General features: G+C 33.5%; 1 protein-coding gene across 5 annotated transcripts in view; it reads right to left on the bottom strand.

Annotated features, from left to right (window-relative positions):
* VPS13B (vacuolar protein sorting 13 homolog B) overlaps positions 1-15889 on the bottom strand; it is a 690921-nt gene that overhangs the window by 330934 nt on the left and 344098 nt on the right. For 2 of the 5 annotated variants that reach the window (XM_037048265.1, XM_037048266.1), the window contains exons 28-30: positions 13569-13710; positions 9903-10311; positions 1716-1827 (exon numbers count right to left, since the gene is read on the bottom strand). In XM_037048265.1, the coding sequence (XP_036904160.1) occupies positions 1716-1827; positions 9903-10311; positions 13569-13710 (663 nt within the window). Of the gene's footprint in view, positions 1-1715; positions 1828-9902; positions 10312-13568; positions 13711-14263; positions 14331-15889 lie in introns of those variants that run through there. The other 3 variants (XM_037048267.1, XM_037048268.1, XM_037048269.1) reach the window with 3 other exon arrangements.

The following is a 15889-nucleotide window of genomic DNA, read 5'->3' as shown; positions in this document are numbered from 1 at the left end:
CTATGAGACACTGAGTTCTGAAGAGATAATATACTTTTTTATAATTCATTTTTGGCATTGCGTTTCTACAGTTTATAAAATAAATCAAATAGTGCAACAACATAAGAAATAAGACAGGGAAAGAAGGAGGAAAGTAAAGAAAAGAATGAAAAATATAGAAAAGGAAAAGGTCAAGAGTGAAGAAAGATACAGAGTGGTAATGAAAAATTAGGTATGAAGAAAGTGGAGAAAGTAAATCAGGAAAGAGACTGAGAAAAAAGTGCCAGAAGGACACAGGGCAGTGAAGCAACGACGCAGAGCTGTGCAGCCTGGGTCCGCACAAACGCACACTGCAGAGCCCGGAAGTGCAGAGAGAGGAGGGAGGGAAGTATTTCTGCGGCTCACTTATTGATGCTGATAGGGTGTTTTAATACGAAACATATTTCACCAGAAGTAGAACTTTTTTTGAAAACCACTTACTTCTAAAGTGAAAAGAAAAGATAAATACACCTGAAAAAATTCCCAAATGTTAAAAAATTAAATTATTTTCATCCAGAAAAGATCTTATTCTAATCCACTGCCTAGACACTGAGGTACACAAAAAATACAAGTTGTGATCTTGATTCTATCATTTGACTAGTGGCAAGTATTCTTTTGGATCTTCAGTTTCCTAATCAATAAAACGAGAAATGTGAATTAGATAATTCCTAAAGCCCCCTTCAGTCCTGACATCATAAGATTTTACATAAGCTACCAAAAATAAAAGCTTATTTCAAATAGGGATAAATACTATAAGCTATCAAAAAATTAATATGAGAGAATATAACATATAATTCAAAGGAAAAATATCAACTCAAATATTAGAAAAATCTGAGAAAATAAAATCCCTAATTAAAATGGCTATTACCCCCTAGGTAGTAAATAAATGCATCATAAAAATAAGAATCTTTTCCTAACAGTAATACTTACTAGAGAAAAGTAGGGATTTCTTTTTTAAAAGAGTGAGACTACGACATCTGAAAAACAGACCAGCAGGAAGACAAAGACACTTGTTCATCTGTTTTTCTGGGACTTGTCTCACTTGGTTTATTTGCAACTGTACTTTTATGTCTGGCAGCAGTGCCAACTCCAGTATGAACGATATATTATTTTTATCATGTTGATTACATATGTTCAGCAGTTTAGTTGTCCGTATATGCTCGGTGTGGTTTGCAAATACTCAGTGACAAAATCCAGAGCATGGCATTGTCATAGAAAGTGTTTACTGTGAAATTTCTCCTTAGAAGTTTGCTTTTCTTTACAGCTTTGATCCATATGACATCCACAGTCCTACATTTCAAATAATGGCTTATAGTTAAATTAAAAAATGTTTCGATTTGATACAACATGACTATAGTAGGATGTGGTAGTCCTAGAGAGGACTTCATTTTCATACGTGATTAGAGATTTGGTCAAATTTAGAGTCTGCTAAAATTTTCCAAACTGAGCTTCTTCAGTTTTATGGTGACTTGGTACTTACATTCTGTTATTCATCAACACTTCACAGAAATACTTGAGTTGTCCGAATGAATTTAAAAACCCACAACTGAAGAAAATCAGAAAAACCTGGTTTTAAATATCAAAAGATCCCAAATGAAAAATATTTCTACAGGCCACACTAAGCAAGTTTTATTGATCAGTGTACTTCTTTGCAGGATAAAATTGTTGCAAGATTGAACATAAGAACATACACTTACTGGTAAATATCTTTCCTGAGGACCGATCTGCCAAGGGGATTGTCAGCCTGGGGAGCCATAGCAACAGAACCGACCTTCAAAACCAGGGTGTCTTCTTTTGCGGCCTGATTAACTGTAACAAAAGAAACAGATTTATGAGGTATGCAGTGGATCTGTGCGTAAGGAGGGGTGCCTGAGTAGAGGCGTAGAAACATTAAAACAAGAACAACAAATGAGGACAAGAAAAATATGTTTAAAGTAGAAATAGTTGATGTTTCTTAACTATTTCTTTCACATCCCATTAAATAGTTTCCTGTCATATACAATTAAAATTATGATGGAAAAAATAATTCCAACCTAACATGAAAATATATAAGCAGTAATGAAGCAGTCTGTTTATCTAATTTCATAATCTTATACTACTGCATCCTATTCCCAAGGAATTCTCAGCCATTGGCTTTTTAACACTGCACCTATGAACATATTAAAGGCTATCACAAAGTCGGTCACAAATTCTTGAAACCATTTAAACTTATATTCTTAATAATAATTGCATAAACACACAGAAGGTATACCACTGTACTAGGTGTAAAATATCAGAAAATCCAAAAGAAATATAATGGGTACAATGCTGAAGAAAGAAAAAAAACCCAAGTGATTATCTAATGCATGAGGATATTTCAACTTGTTATTCTAGGCACTTTTTAATTTTAAGATTTCTACTGTGAAACTTCTTGACATATAGCAATTTCACACCTGTATAAAAGTTCTACCTTCTAATGGAATCTAAAACAAAGGTAAGTAATTTCAGAAAACCATGAAAGACAAAAAGATATATCAATTCTGATTCTCTCTTTATGCTGAATAAAATAATATTTTACCATATGTTCTCATCTTATAAAGTTCAACAATTTTTCTATAAATCATCAGCTAATTCAATGTCTTTTTAAAGGACTATTTAGAATGGATAGCAGTTCTTAATGACCCCATTAATTTATATTAAATTTTTCTCCCTCTTCTCACTCAATTATTTTACCGTAGTAGCTTTTCAAAATTGTTTACAATGTTTTAGAATCGTTACTGATATACAACCTTTGGGTTCTGAAGAAAACACATACTAAACTCCCACTCTCTCTCTGGGAGCTCTCGTCTGCCTCCAGTGGGACAGAAAAGGCCTGGCTACAAGGCCTCAGGAATATTCTGAACAGAACGTGCCAACAAAGGCGTGCAATCCACATTTCCCACACTGTGGTGCCCAAAGAATGCAAAAGTAAGAGATTATTTCCAGCTGCTTAGAAGTATACTCAGTATAGTCTGACTTAGATTAATCTAAAAAAAGAAAATCAGAATTCAGAAAAGCAAAAAAAAAAATAGTAAGACATTCGGTGAAGGAAAGGAGGAATCAGAGTAAGACGTTCATAAAGGGAGGGGCCAAAGACAAGGCGGGGGCAGAAAGAACAGCACCAAAGGGGAAAGATGAGCTACCCCAGTAGGTACTAGCGTGTGGATGCTGCAACAAAGACAGTACTTTAAAATGTCTCAGACAGAGAGATCAATAGAAAACTACTTTTCATGGAGCTGCACTATTTTCCCAATAACAAGAGGTCTGTCTTGATTATAGGTCCTTATATTACAAACAATGTTTACATTTCACAGATCTTGCATTTTACGCGAAACTTATCAAATATTTCCATGTGGGTAAAAACCTCTGATTAAGCAGCAGACATCAATTAAATCAATAAATAGTAAGCCTGGAGAATAGATCACACCACAAAAGAGCAATTAGTGTACTTGCTAACTGTTCTTCCAGGCTACAGATACTACCCACCATATGAAAGTCTGAAATGCAACAGAAACACTGCAGTAAATGAGGTACATATGGAAGAAAAATGACGTACTTGGTGTTACATACAAAGCCAGATCCAAGAACAGAATTCTGTTTCTGTTAGAGCCAAAAGTGTTCTCACTAGATTATACTGACTATGAAGTTGTAATAAAAAAGCACTTAATACAGATTATTCACAAACTAAAATAATCAATTTTATTATAGAAAGTTATCAGCTAATCAAAATGTATCTTTGATATATAAGAAAAAAACAAAAAATATATATTTATACAAGAAAGTGCCTTGACTCATTTCTTCAGTTCCTTTATAGTTGGGGAAAAAACAAGCTTCCTTTTTTTGGTTTACTTCACCTGCATTTAATAGTTGGACCATATGAGGAAATGTTCCCTCTAGAAGCATTTTCAACATGAAAATGAATGCCTTCCTTTATTGCTTTAACTGTATTTCAAAAAAACCTGAGCCTCATGAGGAACTACTCACTCTAGAAGACTGACGCTAGATCCCAAAGCAGTCCTCTGCTCTGAAATAAGTAGCTTACAGCTGGAAGTCAAACACCTGTAGACTCAGAATCTTGATAATAACTGCACATAATGCAAATAATATTCAAGTTAAAATCAGACTTCCAATATTACTACTTTAAATAAAATATGAGAATGTTAAACATATTTCTTATGATTCTTAACTGAATTTTACACATGAACTTTAAAAACTTTTATATTCAATGGAACATGAAATGTAAGTCTGTAAGATCTTGTCTGTTCTTGGAGCAAAAAAGTGTATTGAAAATGAAAAGGCTGTAAACAGCTCTGAAATTATGAGCTTGCATAGAAATAACCAAAGCTTAAATAAAGAACAGAATTTTCAGGCAATTGTCAGATACCAGTAAGATCATTGCTTACAACTAAGTTTTCTTAAATCCAACATGAAATAAAAGTATTTTGGAAACCAACTTTCCTCTAAGATTCTCAATGAAATTCAATATAGAAAAACATCCAAATTCCCAAGAGTACTGGAACTGGCCACTGTGCGATGTTACACTTTTATAAAGCTGTCACTGTAGTGTCATTCTCACACAAAGCTACTGACAAAAGCTTTAAAGAGTGTTTGCCATATTTGCAGTAGAAGACAGAGAGAGGATTCAGTAAATGCGTAACACTAATGACTGTTAGGTATAATAACATGAAATATAGTTGCTTGGAGATATTTTTTAATGTATCGGGTATAGAACAAATAACACCCCTTTTTTATTACAAAATCTTTTACTACAAAATCATAAGCATGTAATTTCGTAACATAACAATATCCTGCTCAAGTACACCATATGACATTTTAGGTGAAATGTTCAAATTAAAACTATAAATCATGACAGGAGGCGTTACTTCTGCCAGACCCTGTAGTTTCTGCTGAGAAGTATGATATAATACCATATAACTATGATATCACACTTATTAAGATAATTTATATATATACTTTCAGTTTAATTAATGTGATAATTTATTCAAGAAAAATTTTTCAAGCCTTTCTGGAGTAAAATAAATACTATGCTTTTGATTCTTACCAGGTATTACTGGAGTTGTTTAAGTAATCACATTTCTTTCTAATGGAAATGCTGCTTCAATCATGTTTTCCTTATTTAGTCATTTTATCTTTTACATTCAATATGCCATATGAAATAGACATGTAAAACTTTGTCTATACTTTAAAATGATTTAAATGGTAAATTTTATGTTCTATGCATTTTACTGCAATAAAAATTTTTTCACGGGTGAATGAATTATGGTCTTCTGAATTAAGAGTAGCATTGATAAAAAAATAAAGTGTCAAAAATATAATGTGCTAAAACCTCTGAATTTTTGACATGCATTTTAATATCTATATTTTATGGGTAGACACATATTCTGGCATTTCATAACATCTCACATAGATTTTTAGATATAAATATATGTATAAGTAAAGATATACACATGTACACATAAATATAGATATACACATGGACATATAAACAGACACACACAGAGGCAGAAGGCAAAATAAAAACAAAAAAGAAAAGATGTATGTAACACAATGAAAGCCAGACAAAAAGATTTAATACACAACAAGCTCTTACAATTGATAAAAAATGATAAGCAAGTCCTCGAAAAGCACTACACTTTCTGACTGACAAAAGATCAAAAAGTTTGATAAACCTTTCTTAGGATGAGCTTGAGAAACCAGTTTATACCGGTTTATACCTCAAACTCCATTGAGGGCACATCCATTCAAGAGGGCAATTTTCCATCCTTTTGCATTTTGATGTAGCAATCATTTTGCTAGGAATTTATTCTATAGATGTACTCGGGTACGTCATAAAAACTACCACCAAAAAGGTGCTTATGCAAAAAGTGTGCACATAAGTCAAAGATTAAAATTAACCAAACTCCAGAGAAAATGTAGCATACTGTATTTTCTGAAAATGGCTTGAATGATATCTCCCCATCTAATATGCTTTTTTTTTTAATATGCTGATCTTAAAGGTACCTGCTTAGGAGGTACTTACGCATCTGAATTTTGGAATTAGACAGTAAAAATCCCACCACAACCACCACTAAAAAGGAGTGGGAGGGAGCTTTAAAAATATGATTGCAAAAGTCTGAAAATATTTTTGCAATTACAATCAATTGGGGACTTTCCTACTTATAACAACCAAAAGGGAAATTTAAAACAAAAACAAAACTGTATTATATGTAGTACTAGTTCATGCCTATAACACAATAAGCTAAAAACAACAAGCAAACAAACAAAACTAAATGTATACAACACACACACAAAAAGAAATAAACCTGTTACTTTTTTCCTCTCATCTCTCAAAGAGTCAGATTCTTATTCCTTCTGTCATGCACACAAATCAATAAAGCACAGAACTTATTTCAGTAAACCACTGCAGACTGTGATAGAAAACTTAAGCTAGAGGAAACTGATGAACTTTTGGCCTCTGTCTCCTTGCAGAGGTACTCAAGCGCTCAGCACACAGGTGCTATCGCCCTTTCTGAGAGTAAGCTCCCACCGCTCTTCTTATTGACTGAACTATACACGAACATTAACACTGTTCAGAAAATATCACAAATCTTGCCTAGTCAAAAGGGCTTCCAAGCAGATTGGTGGTTCTTCAAAAGCATATACTTCTAAACATAAGTATGTATCCCAAAGAGCTGAAAATGGGCTTAAATGTTCCTTTTGTTGTATGCCGGTTTTCATCACCAGAGCATTACTCACAATTGCTAACCTAAAGGTACAAGCAGCCCAAGTGTCTGACAAATGAATGGATAAAGAAAATGTAGTATACCCATATACTGGAATATCATTCAGCCATAAAAAGGAATAAGCAATTCCCTGTGAAAACATCCCCCATACTAACAAATACCAAAGAGGTTCAGAAGCAATGAGTACATCAAATAGACAAAATATTTTAAGACAAATGAACAAATTTTAGGTGCAGATCAAATGCCCACACTGGAAACAGCTGTGTCTGATTCAGGAAGACTTACCAGTATAAACACTATGGAACACTTATTTAAAAGTCTTAGCTGAGTCAAGGAGACCTAACTTGCGGTGGTGAATACACAATACAATACACAGACCTTGTGTCATAGAATTGAACGCCTGAAACCTATATAATTTTATTAACTAGTGTCACCCCATCTCTCATTTGTTAAACCTAAGGTTTAATTAATAGGTAAGTACTATTTAGACACCAATTAAGGCATATATTTGAGGACCATCTGTAATTCCTGAACACTTCTACGTGACTAATAAAAGCATCACAGTCAGATGTGTTACGTTACTTCCGGATGTGCCTGTATGACCATCCCCTATTTTTTCAGAGAACTTTCTCCCGTATTATTCTCCACTTCATCCTAACCTCTCCCCTCCAATATCACTTTTCTTATGATGTTTCAGTGAAATTTTGGCCTTACCAGTGGCTTACATTCAAAGGAAAATAATTAGAAAATCATAGAATGGAGAACATAAAGTATATACTAAGGAGTTTTCAGGAAATTACAAAAGTTTACTAATATATCTTATTTTTAATGAAAATTAGAGGAATTCTAGTTAGAAAACTGAATGCTTGTTTACCAACCAGGGAGATATTTATAGAAAATAATATTCTAATAGTTAAAAAAATAGAATTTTTATAATTTTTTATGAGTTCATATGTTCTTATTTTTACCTATCTACAAAATGTCTATAATTTTATTTTAATGGGAAAAGACATAGATAGTGCAGTATGCTATTTTTAAAATGTAATGTACTACTCCAGACTCTTTTCCCAAAATAATGATAAGTTTTCTGTGATCACAAAGCCAAACTACTGCTGTATCCATAGCATTGTCCCCTAGTCTCAGTTGAAAAATCAAACATGGTTTGAAAATATCAGTAACTTTTTACGTGTATGTTCTTCTTTGTGTATAGTTAGGAGAAAATGTTTTTATGACTCTCAAACTCGTTACTAGACGAGATTGGGCATATTCAGGGTGGTATGACCATAGACTCAAACTGGTTACCAGAAAACTCTATTGTGTAAAAATGTAGGGTGTTTTTGCCCTGGCTGGTGTAGCTCAGTGTAACATTGAGCATGAGCTCTGTGAACCAAAGGGTTGTTGGTTTGATTCCCAATCAGGACACATGCCTGGACTGTGGTCCAGGTCCTCACTGGGGGCCACGTGAGAGGCAACCACACACTGATGTTTCTCTCCCACTCTTTCTCCCTCCCTTTTCCTCTCTCTAAAAACAAATAAAACAAAAAAAAATTTAATGTAGGGTGTTTTTTTTACCTATGTAACTTTAACATAAATTATATTATCTAAACATTCATCAGATAGTAATATAACAAAGAACAACAGTAAGGAAACAGCACGAAGGTCATTGCTTCCACACTAATCTGTAGCCTCTTTGGCTATAGTGGTTTGTCTCTTACGTCACTTGTAATTGCTCAATAAAGACAAGTTATTCTTTACCATTCAGATGTTTCTACAAACTCTCTGAAAAGGTGAAAATAATGGTATAGAATATACCATATGCTGTCAGAATATAGCATATGCAGGGGGTAGTAATTTCACATCTCAAAGTCATCAATTTTATGACAGTCACTAGTAAAATTTAGAATTAAAAAACAGAAACTGGTCTGCAATAAGAATCCATAAGTATGATACACTGGATTTATCTCCAGATAGACATGTTGGTAATTAAGAACTCCACAAGTAGTTTCTTTTATTTACAGAAATGTTACTATGAATAATAGCATTACTTTGAATACACCTTACTTACTGATAATATTAGCCAGAATACCTTCCCTAATTAAAATCATCTATCTATAGGTGAAAGTACAAGAGACAGATGAAAGAGAAAAAAGAAAAAGAGTTCTGTTGTTTTCATATGACAGAAACTATCTCTCAAATAGCCATTCTCTCCTCTCTCTCAGATTCACAGAGCCCTAATTTATTAGCTGGGCACTAGCACCTAGAAAAGACTGCCTCTCACCCTCTCATACAGAGGATAGAGTCACATGCCTAAGTTCTGGCCAATGAGGAATAAGCACTAGTGAAATGTGGGACTTCCAGAAACTCTTGAGAACTCACTGTGGAACTGGCAACACGCACAGTCTCACGTAGTCATCACTTGAACGGAAGCTATCAGGAAGGCCTACCATCAGGTTAGGTGCTACTACTGCAGTTTTCAGCACAGGGATTCAGTTAACTCAGGCACGACTTCACAGTTCGTAACTGGTAACGCTGAGACTGGAACTCAGGTCTGTGCAACTCCCAAGTTCATACCACTAACCACTGTACTACATTTTCGCTGAATATTCTTAAAGTTCTTCATTCTTCTATATCATGGCGAAAATTAAAATTTAAAAGTAATTCTTACGGATGTAGGGAGTGGGACTACCAATTCATTCCACAGTAAAACCTAGAACAATTTCAGAGGGCACTGAGAAGCCTGGAAGAAGCCACAAGAACCTTGGTATATTGACTAATTTTAACTAATTTTTAGTTTTCTGAGGTATATAGAACTCAACATTTGAGTTTAACAGAACAAATGACAGAAAGCACAAGCTTAACTTGCAAAAGCCCAGAGGAAAAAAATCTCACATTTCTGACCCTAGTAAGAGTCAAACACATAACCCAGTGTTCTGACGTATTTTCTAAAGACACAGGTATAAGGTGTAGAATGACTATAACGTATGCACACTTATTCCTTCTAGAACACACCAAACTGCAAACTGTACCTAGCTACCATATTTAGAAAAAAAAAAAAAGAAGAAGAAAACTAAGGTCTTTAGAAGGTCCCTTAAAATCAGATCAAAATAATTTCTAAAAAAATACCTTCAATACTTGGCTGCATTTCTTCTGTTTTTGGAACAAAAATCCTGATTACACTTGTGTTGATGTAAATCAAAGGTAAATTGCGAGAAGTCAGCGTATGGGTCCTCATGGGCTGACCAGGAGATTTTCTCTTCTCTTTTTGGGTCTTTGGTAATTTTGCTTGAAATATATTTGCAATGGCATTAAGTAAAGGAAAGCAAAGGACAATATCAAAAGCTTGTGCTGAAAGAAGAATTTCATGAAGAAAATGAGGGGAACCATCCGTTAAACCTTCAGATAATTTATGAAAACTTCTTCGCTCATTCCTTGATATTAACTTGTGGCGGACATTTTTGGTTACAGCTTTTGTATATGTCAAAGAAAGAAATCCATGCTGCTGATGAGAGCCATCCAGAAGCTTTGCAGTAGTCTGTCCAAAAAAATGAGATCACAATATACATTTCATTAAAAAAAACACTATTTGAAAGCAGAAAATGATCTCAGTCGGTATTATAACCTTTTATTATGTCTATACCTCTTAATGAACATATTACCAAACAATTCTGCAGATGGAACAAAAGCTTCTAAGATTGTGGGTATGACTGAACTAAAATTAGGAATCCTAAAGTCTAGTTTAGATCTAGAAAAAGGTAATTAACCTCTGTGTGCCCCTTTCTGTGATTTCTACCATTTTTGTAACATTCAGAATTTGGAACAGATCACTTCCGGATTTTGTGTTTTCATTCTTGATAAGAGAACAAATACACTATGACAATACAGGCCACAGAGGGGTTGTTTATGCAGGTGATATTGAAATAATCATGTTATTTATTTCCATTCAGGTTGATCAACAACCCAACTTCACTTGACATACCATTTCTAAGACCAGTTTTTCCTTTAATAATCTGATGAATTTATATGAAGACTGAGCCCATAAAAAGAGCCTCAGTGTTATGGTGCTTTGATGACTACACTAACCATTTAACACATGTTCACTGGAAATGATAATATGACACAGAAATAACACACTTGTCCTTTAAACTTGCCTATTTTCAGTGGCTATCATAATGTTTGCAAAATTCATCAACTAGCCTACAAACCATATTCTTTGGGTTCTATACTGTATTATTATACATACAGTATTTGACTGGAAGTGGAAATTATGTCACCGTAACTTCAATATTTCTGACATAATTTTCCAATTCTCATATTCAAATTGCAGAGTATAAATAGTGTACTTTGTATTTCTTCAGCATATTTAACAAAAATCTCTTCAAAGATTCCTTAAACAAATTAATGTACATAATTCCTAATTTGCAAATTACTCAACATAAAATTAGAGTTTTTATACTTCACCTTCCTAACCCCTCCTTCCCAAGGCTTAACAATTTTTTAGTTATTAGTGTCCAAAGAGTAACGTTAAGAGAGGAGGTGAACTAAAGAAGAAAAAGGAGGAGAAGGGAGGAGGGGGGACTGGGGGAGGAGGAGGAAGAAATATATTCCCCCAAACAGGAAATGTGTGAGAGAAGTATAGCGAAGCAGCGATGTGTCTCAACCTATGTTATCCTGTCACTAGCAAAACTCTTTCACTTCCATTTTCTGCCTCTTGCATTATCACCCAATAATGTGATCAGAAGAAAAAATATGCAATTGAGCTATCATTGTTGATTTTGTTTTCAATATGGACTTAACAATGAAGAAAGGTAAGATAATATTTACCTTTCTATATGTTACTTTTTTAAAATTAATTTTATGAACATTAAAAGGCTTGGAAAGCAGACAGTAAATTGATGTGAGATATAATAATTTTTCATATAACTGTCCTGCCCTCAAAACATTTTTTACTGTCTCCAACTTTCTCATTGCCTCATACTCTTCCCAACACGTTGCAGGCAACAGCGGATGGAGAAGGGCGGCCGTGGTGCGGCCCCAGCAACACTGTCCCTCTCCAGGTGTCCCCCCCAAGGGGTGGGGGGTGGTAGAATCAAACACTAATCTAAATAACCCAACTCACATCTCCACTAATGGCAACATTTGAATTCTGGAATTAGTATAAAAGGTATTTCAATGTATAAACATTTTGATCTGAAAAAAATTTTTTTACACATTGAATGTAGGTGCTCTTAAAAGGTAAACTCCCATAGGGACAGTTGGTAAACTACTGAATCCATAACTCCCTTCAGATAAGAAGAAAAAAATTGAAAAATTAGTGAATACTAGCTAGAGTTGGGGTAATATACAGTTACTTTACATGGAGTAGTAATCAGTATTTTATATGATTTAAGATTAAAATAAGAAAGCACTAATAATTAAGAAAATGTCAATAACATTAAAAATAAATTAATAGAAAAAATTTTAGAGGATTTTAATAATTTTTCATGAATACATGTCAAAATTATTCATAATGTTTCTCATAGACACTAATGAACATTGAGTGAGAAGAAAATAAATCTAAACAAAAATTCCTCCAAAACCTAGTCAACAAAACAAACAAGCAAGCACAACAGAACAAGAGACATGGAAATAAAGAACTCACAGTAACTGGAAGGGAGGGAGAGGGGGATTATGGGGGAAAGAAGAGGAAGGGTCATCAAGGAACAGGTTTAAAGGATCCACAGACAAAGACAACGGAGGGGTATTGAATGTGGGAGGTGGGTAGGGCAGGGGAGAATGACTCGGGGGAAACGGGGACAACTGTAACTGAACAACAACAAAAAAGGGACATCTTTTACCAGACCAGGCTAGAAAAATTCAAAACTTAAATCATAAGCTAGTATTTGCCATGTATGTTGTGTGTAATATATATGTATGTAACATATTACATGTGTATATATAATTTACATGCATTTACATATAACATATGCATAATTCTAAGAACACAATTATTTAAAATACTTGGCCAAGTTTTATAATGCTGAAGATATATGCCTTAAATTTCCTTGAGCTATACAAAAGGAGATAGAAATAGATAAGTAGTTTACACATGCTTAGAAACTTTCTAATAGTTTTTGCAATGATTCAATAAATTCTTAAGAGAATCACTATTACCACTGTGATAATCTGCTCTTAATATTTTTAAATGCATGTATTTTTACTGACTTGAAAACATCACTTAAAATAATTAGCTTAATAATATATTCAGATAAATTGCACAATCAGGAAAAACAAGGGCCTAAACTTTTAAAAGCCAATGGTGTATGGTCTGGTGTTCATTTTCCATCCACTAAACAATGGACACACAGCCTTTTCCAGATTCAAGAGGGCACAACATACACTACTTTAAATTAGTTGTGAAAAGGAAATGGCTTAATAATAGGAGAAAAAAAGCAAACTAAGTAAGAATTATAAAAGGAATGACAATAGCAGTTTGGTCAACTCTTGATCATTCAGTACATGCATAATTTAAAAAACATATTTAACATCCAACTTTGATTTTTAATGGTGATTGTAAAATAAGTTTGTATTCACAAAACCAGAGTGGGAAGTAGCACACACAAGTAGCCCAGAAACAAATCAGAATATACTGGGAAACCAGCCCATGATTTAAAGATTCATTATAGTTCATTTACAAAGTAGATGGTATAGAGGAAGAGGAAAATCAAGAGTTCACTCTATGTATAGTTCAATTCCTTGTCTAGGTTCCTGTTAATGGGAGTTCTGTAGCATAATTTAAAAATGATTTCTTACAGAAGGAAAGAAGCCAGAGCAATTACTGAAAGGGTCCTGCTTGCTGACGGGTCGAACCAGCAAGGTGCGTCTGTTCAGCTTGTCAGTACAGGAAAGGAAGACACCTCCACATTGCCCCAGAGACCAACACTCTTCCCCAAGGCTTGAGGTGATGGACAGGAGCAAAGAAGGTGGAAAGACAAAAAAGCAATAAAAGCCATAAGCAAAAAAAAAAATCTAGATAGTTTTAATTCTGCTCAAGTTTGCATAGGTTTAGATTTGAGCCATTGCTAGGTATGGGCTCTGTCTGGACCACCTTCTGCAAAAGCATTGTTAATAGAAGTAAACAAAAATTAATTATTGTAAGTGTACAATGGCTACTTTTAGTTTATGACAAAGGACAATCCACATGACTCACTTATGAATGAGGAAAACTCCTAAAAAGTCAATATAATAATACATTAATGATAAAGTATATTAATAAAAGGAATCCTACCTTTGACCATTTGAAAAATTTGTTTAATTGCTGTAGAGGAAAAATGGTTACATAACACAAGCAGCTTAAAGAAATGGTTTTATTTAATAATGTAATTTTGGAAAACTAGGCCAAAAAATTACTGAGCTCTAATTATTATAACCATTAGTCCTAGTGCATGAAAGAACAGAGACAAACAGTTTACATTTGAAAAAAATCATAATTACTAAATGAGTCTCACCACAGGTTTTTCTTTGCACTGTAGAAATACTCCTTCAAAATGTCCTGACTGCCAACCTTCCCCTGGCCTGGAAAACATAAGTTCACCTTATCTGTTCTCTTCAATTATTCTGAGTCAAAAAGTTGAGCATATATAACTATTTCAAATAGTTACAACGTAAACAACACTGCGCTGAACTAAAACACCGATCTGATAATGCAAGCAACCGAAATATTAACATTAGCACCACAGCCTGGTAGTTCTTCACAGAAGCATTTGTCTTAATGATAAACTATATATTTATTTGGTTGGTTATTTATTTCTATTTCACCCATGAGATTATGAGGTCCATAAGGCCATAATTTATGTCTATTTTTGTTAATCACTGTATATTCATTGTCTAGTAGTACTTGACACATAATACATACTCAATAAATATTTTAAGTGACATGAATAAGTTATCTAAATAGTTAAACATAAATTTCACATTAAAGTCACTGATGATCTAGAACACAGAATGTAATATTTATATCATCAAGTAACTATTTCAGCTATAATATTCATGTATCACTTGCAAGGATCAACTTGATATAGAAATACTCAATTTAAAGGGAACTAAACAGCTAAACACTCCATTATCAAAAATCAACTAATGATATACCATTAATTCAATGAAAACAATTATCATATGCTTGGTAAGATAATACAATTATAACAAGTATATATATATATTTGTATATATAGCAAAATATTTGGAATTTCACAATTATGACACAATTTTTCAGCTGTGACAGTGGATAATTATTCACATAAGCAATATGCTATATGCTACAAAGATAAAATTGAAATGTTTTAATGTAGAAACAGAAACCTATGAAATAAAAAAGACTGCATTTAGGGTACATAAGAAACTAATGAAGGTACAGAAACATGTGCTTCTATAAGCAGTCAAAAGTAATTTTTGAGCGAATATTATGAATTGAGGTAAAAATAAATAAGGCTGTTGCTATGCCAAAATACTATGAAACTAAAAATATAATGCTATGAAATATGTTTAAAAAGTATGTGTATGTTTTATGGTCTGTGAGTTACATTTCAATTAAAAAAATCTCCAGGGTAGTATTATTAAAATTGTAACAACAACCCCAAAAACATTTGGACTTTTAGTTGGGAAAAAAAGTGACAAAAATGTTATATGGCTTTCTGAAAATATCTAAAGCTTAACTTTTTTACTACCATTATTTATCATTGTAAAAAAATTATATTTGCTTATAATCATATTCTTGATAGAAGTTTATTAGGGATGGAAAAATGGTTCTAGAAACATCCATCATACACATGTTAATCATCTGTGAGATACGAAAAGTCTCCAGAGTGCAAAGAACAGGAGGTGTCGCTTCATTTAATCCATATTAATGACACTCTTACAGGGAGTGGAGGGCAGGACTGCAGCAAAAACCGAAGCCATCACCTGTGTCCCAGGCATCTCAGCAAACACACATGTAACAAACATGTGAGATGATTAGTAAAAGCACCTTATGTCACTTAATATGGCAACATGGATATTTATGAACAGATTTACCATTTTATGAAACAAAACTTTATTATATTCCACATATGATGAATACCAAGTAAAGTTAACACATT

This window comes from Sturnira hondurensis, unplaced genomic scaffold (genome assembly GCF_014824575.4).
Source record: "Sturnira hondurensis isolate 20B ecotype Veracruz unplaced genomic scaffold, ASM1482457v3 Scaffold0006413, whole genome shotgun sequence".
Taxonomy (NCBI): domain Eukaryota; kingdom Metazoa; phylum Chordata; class Mammalia; order Chiroptera; family Phyllostomidae; genus Sturnira; species Sturnira hondurensis.
The sequence above is the reverse complement of the archived record's forward strand: the minus strand, read 5'-3'. Positions and strand labels throughout refer to the sequence as shown.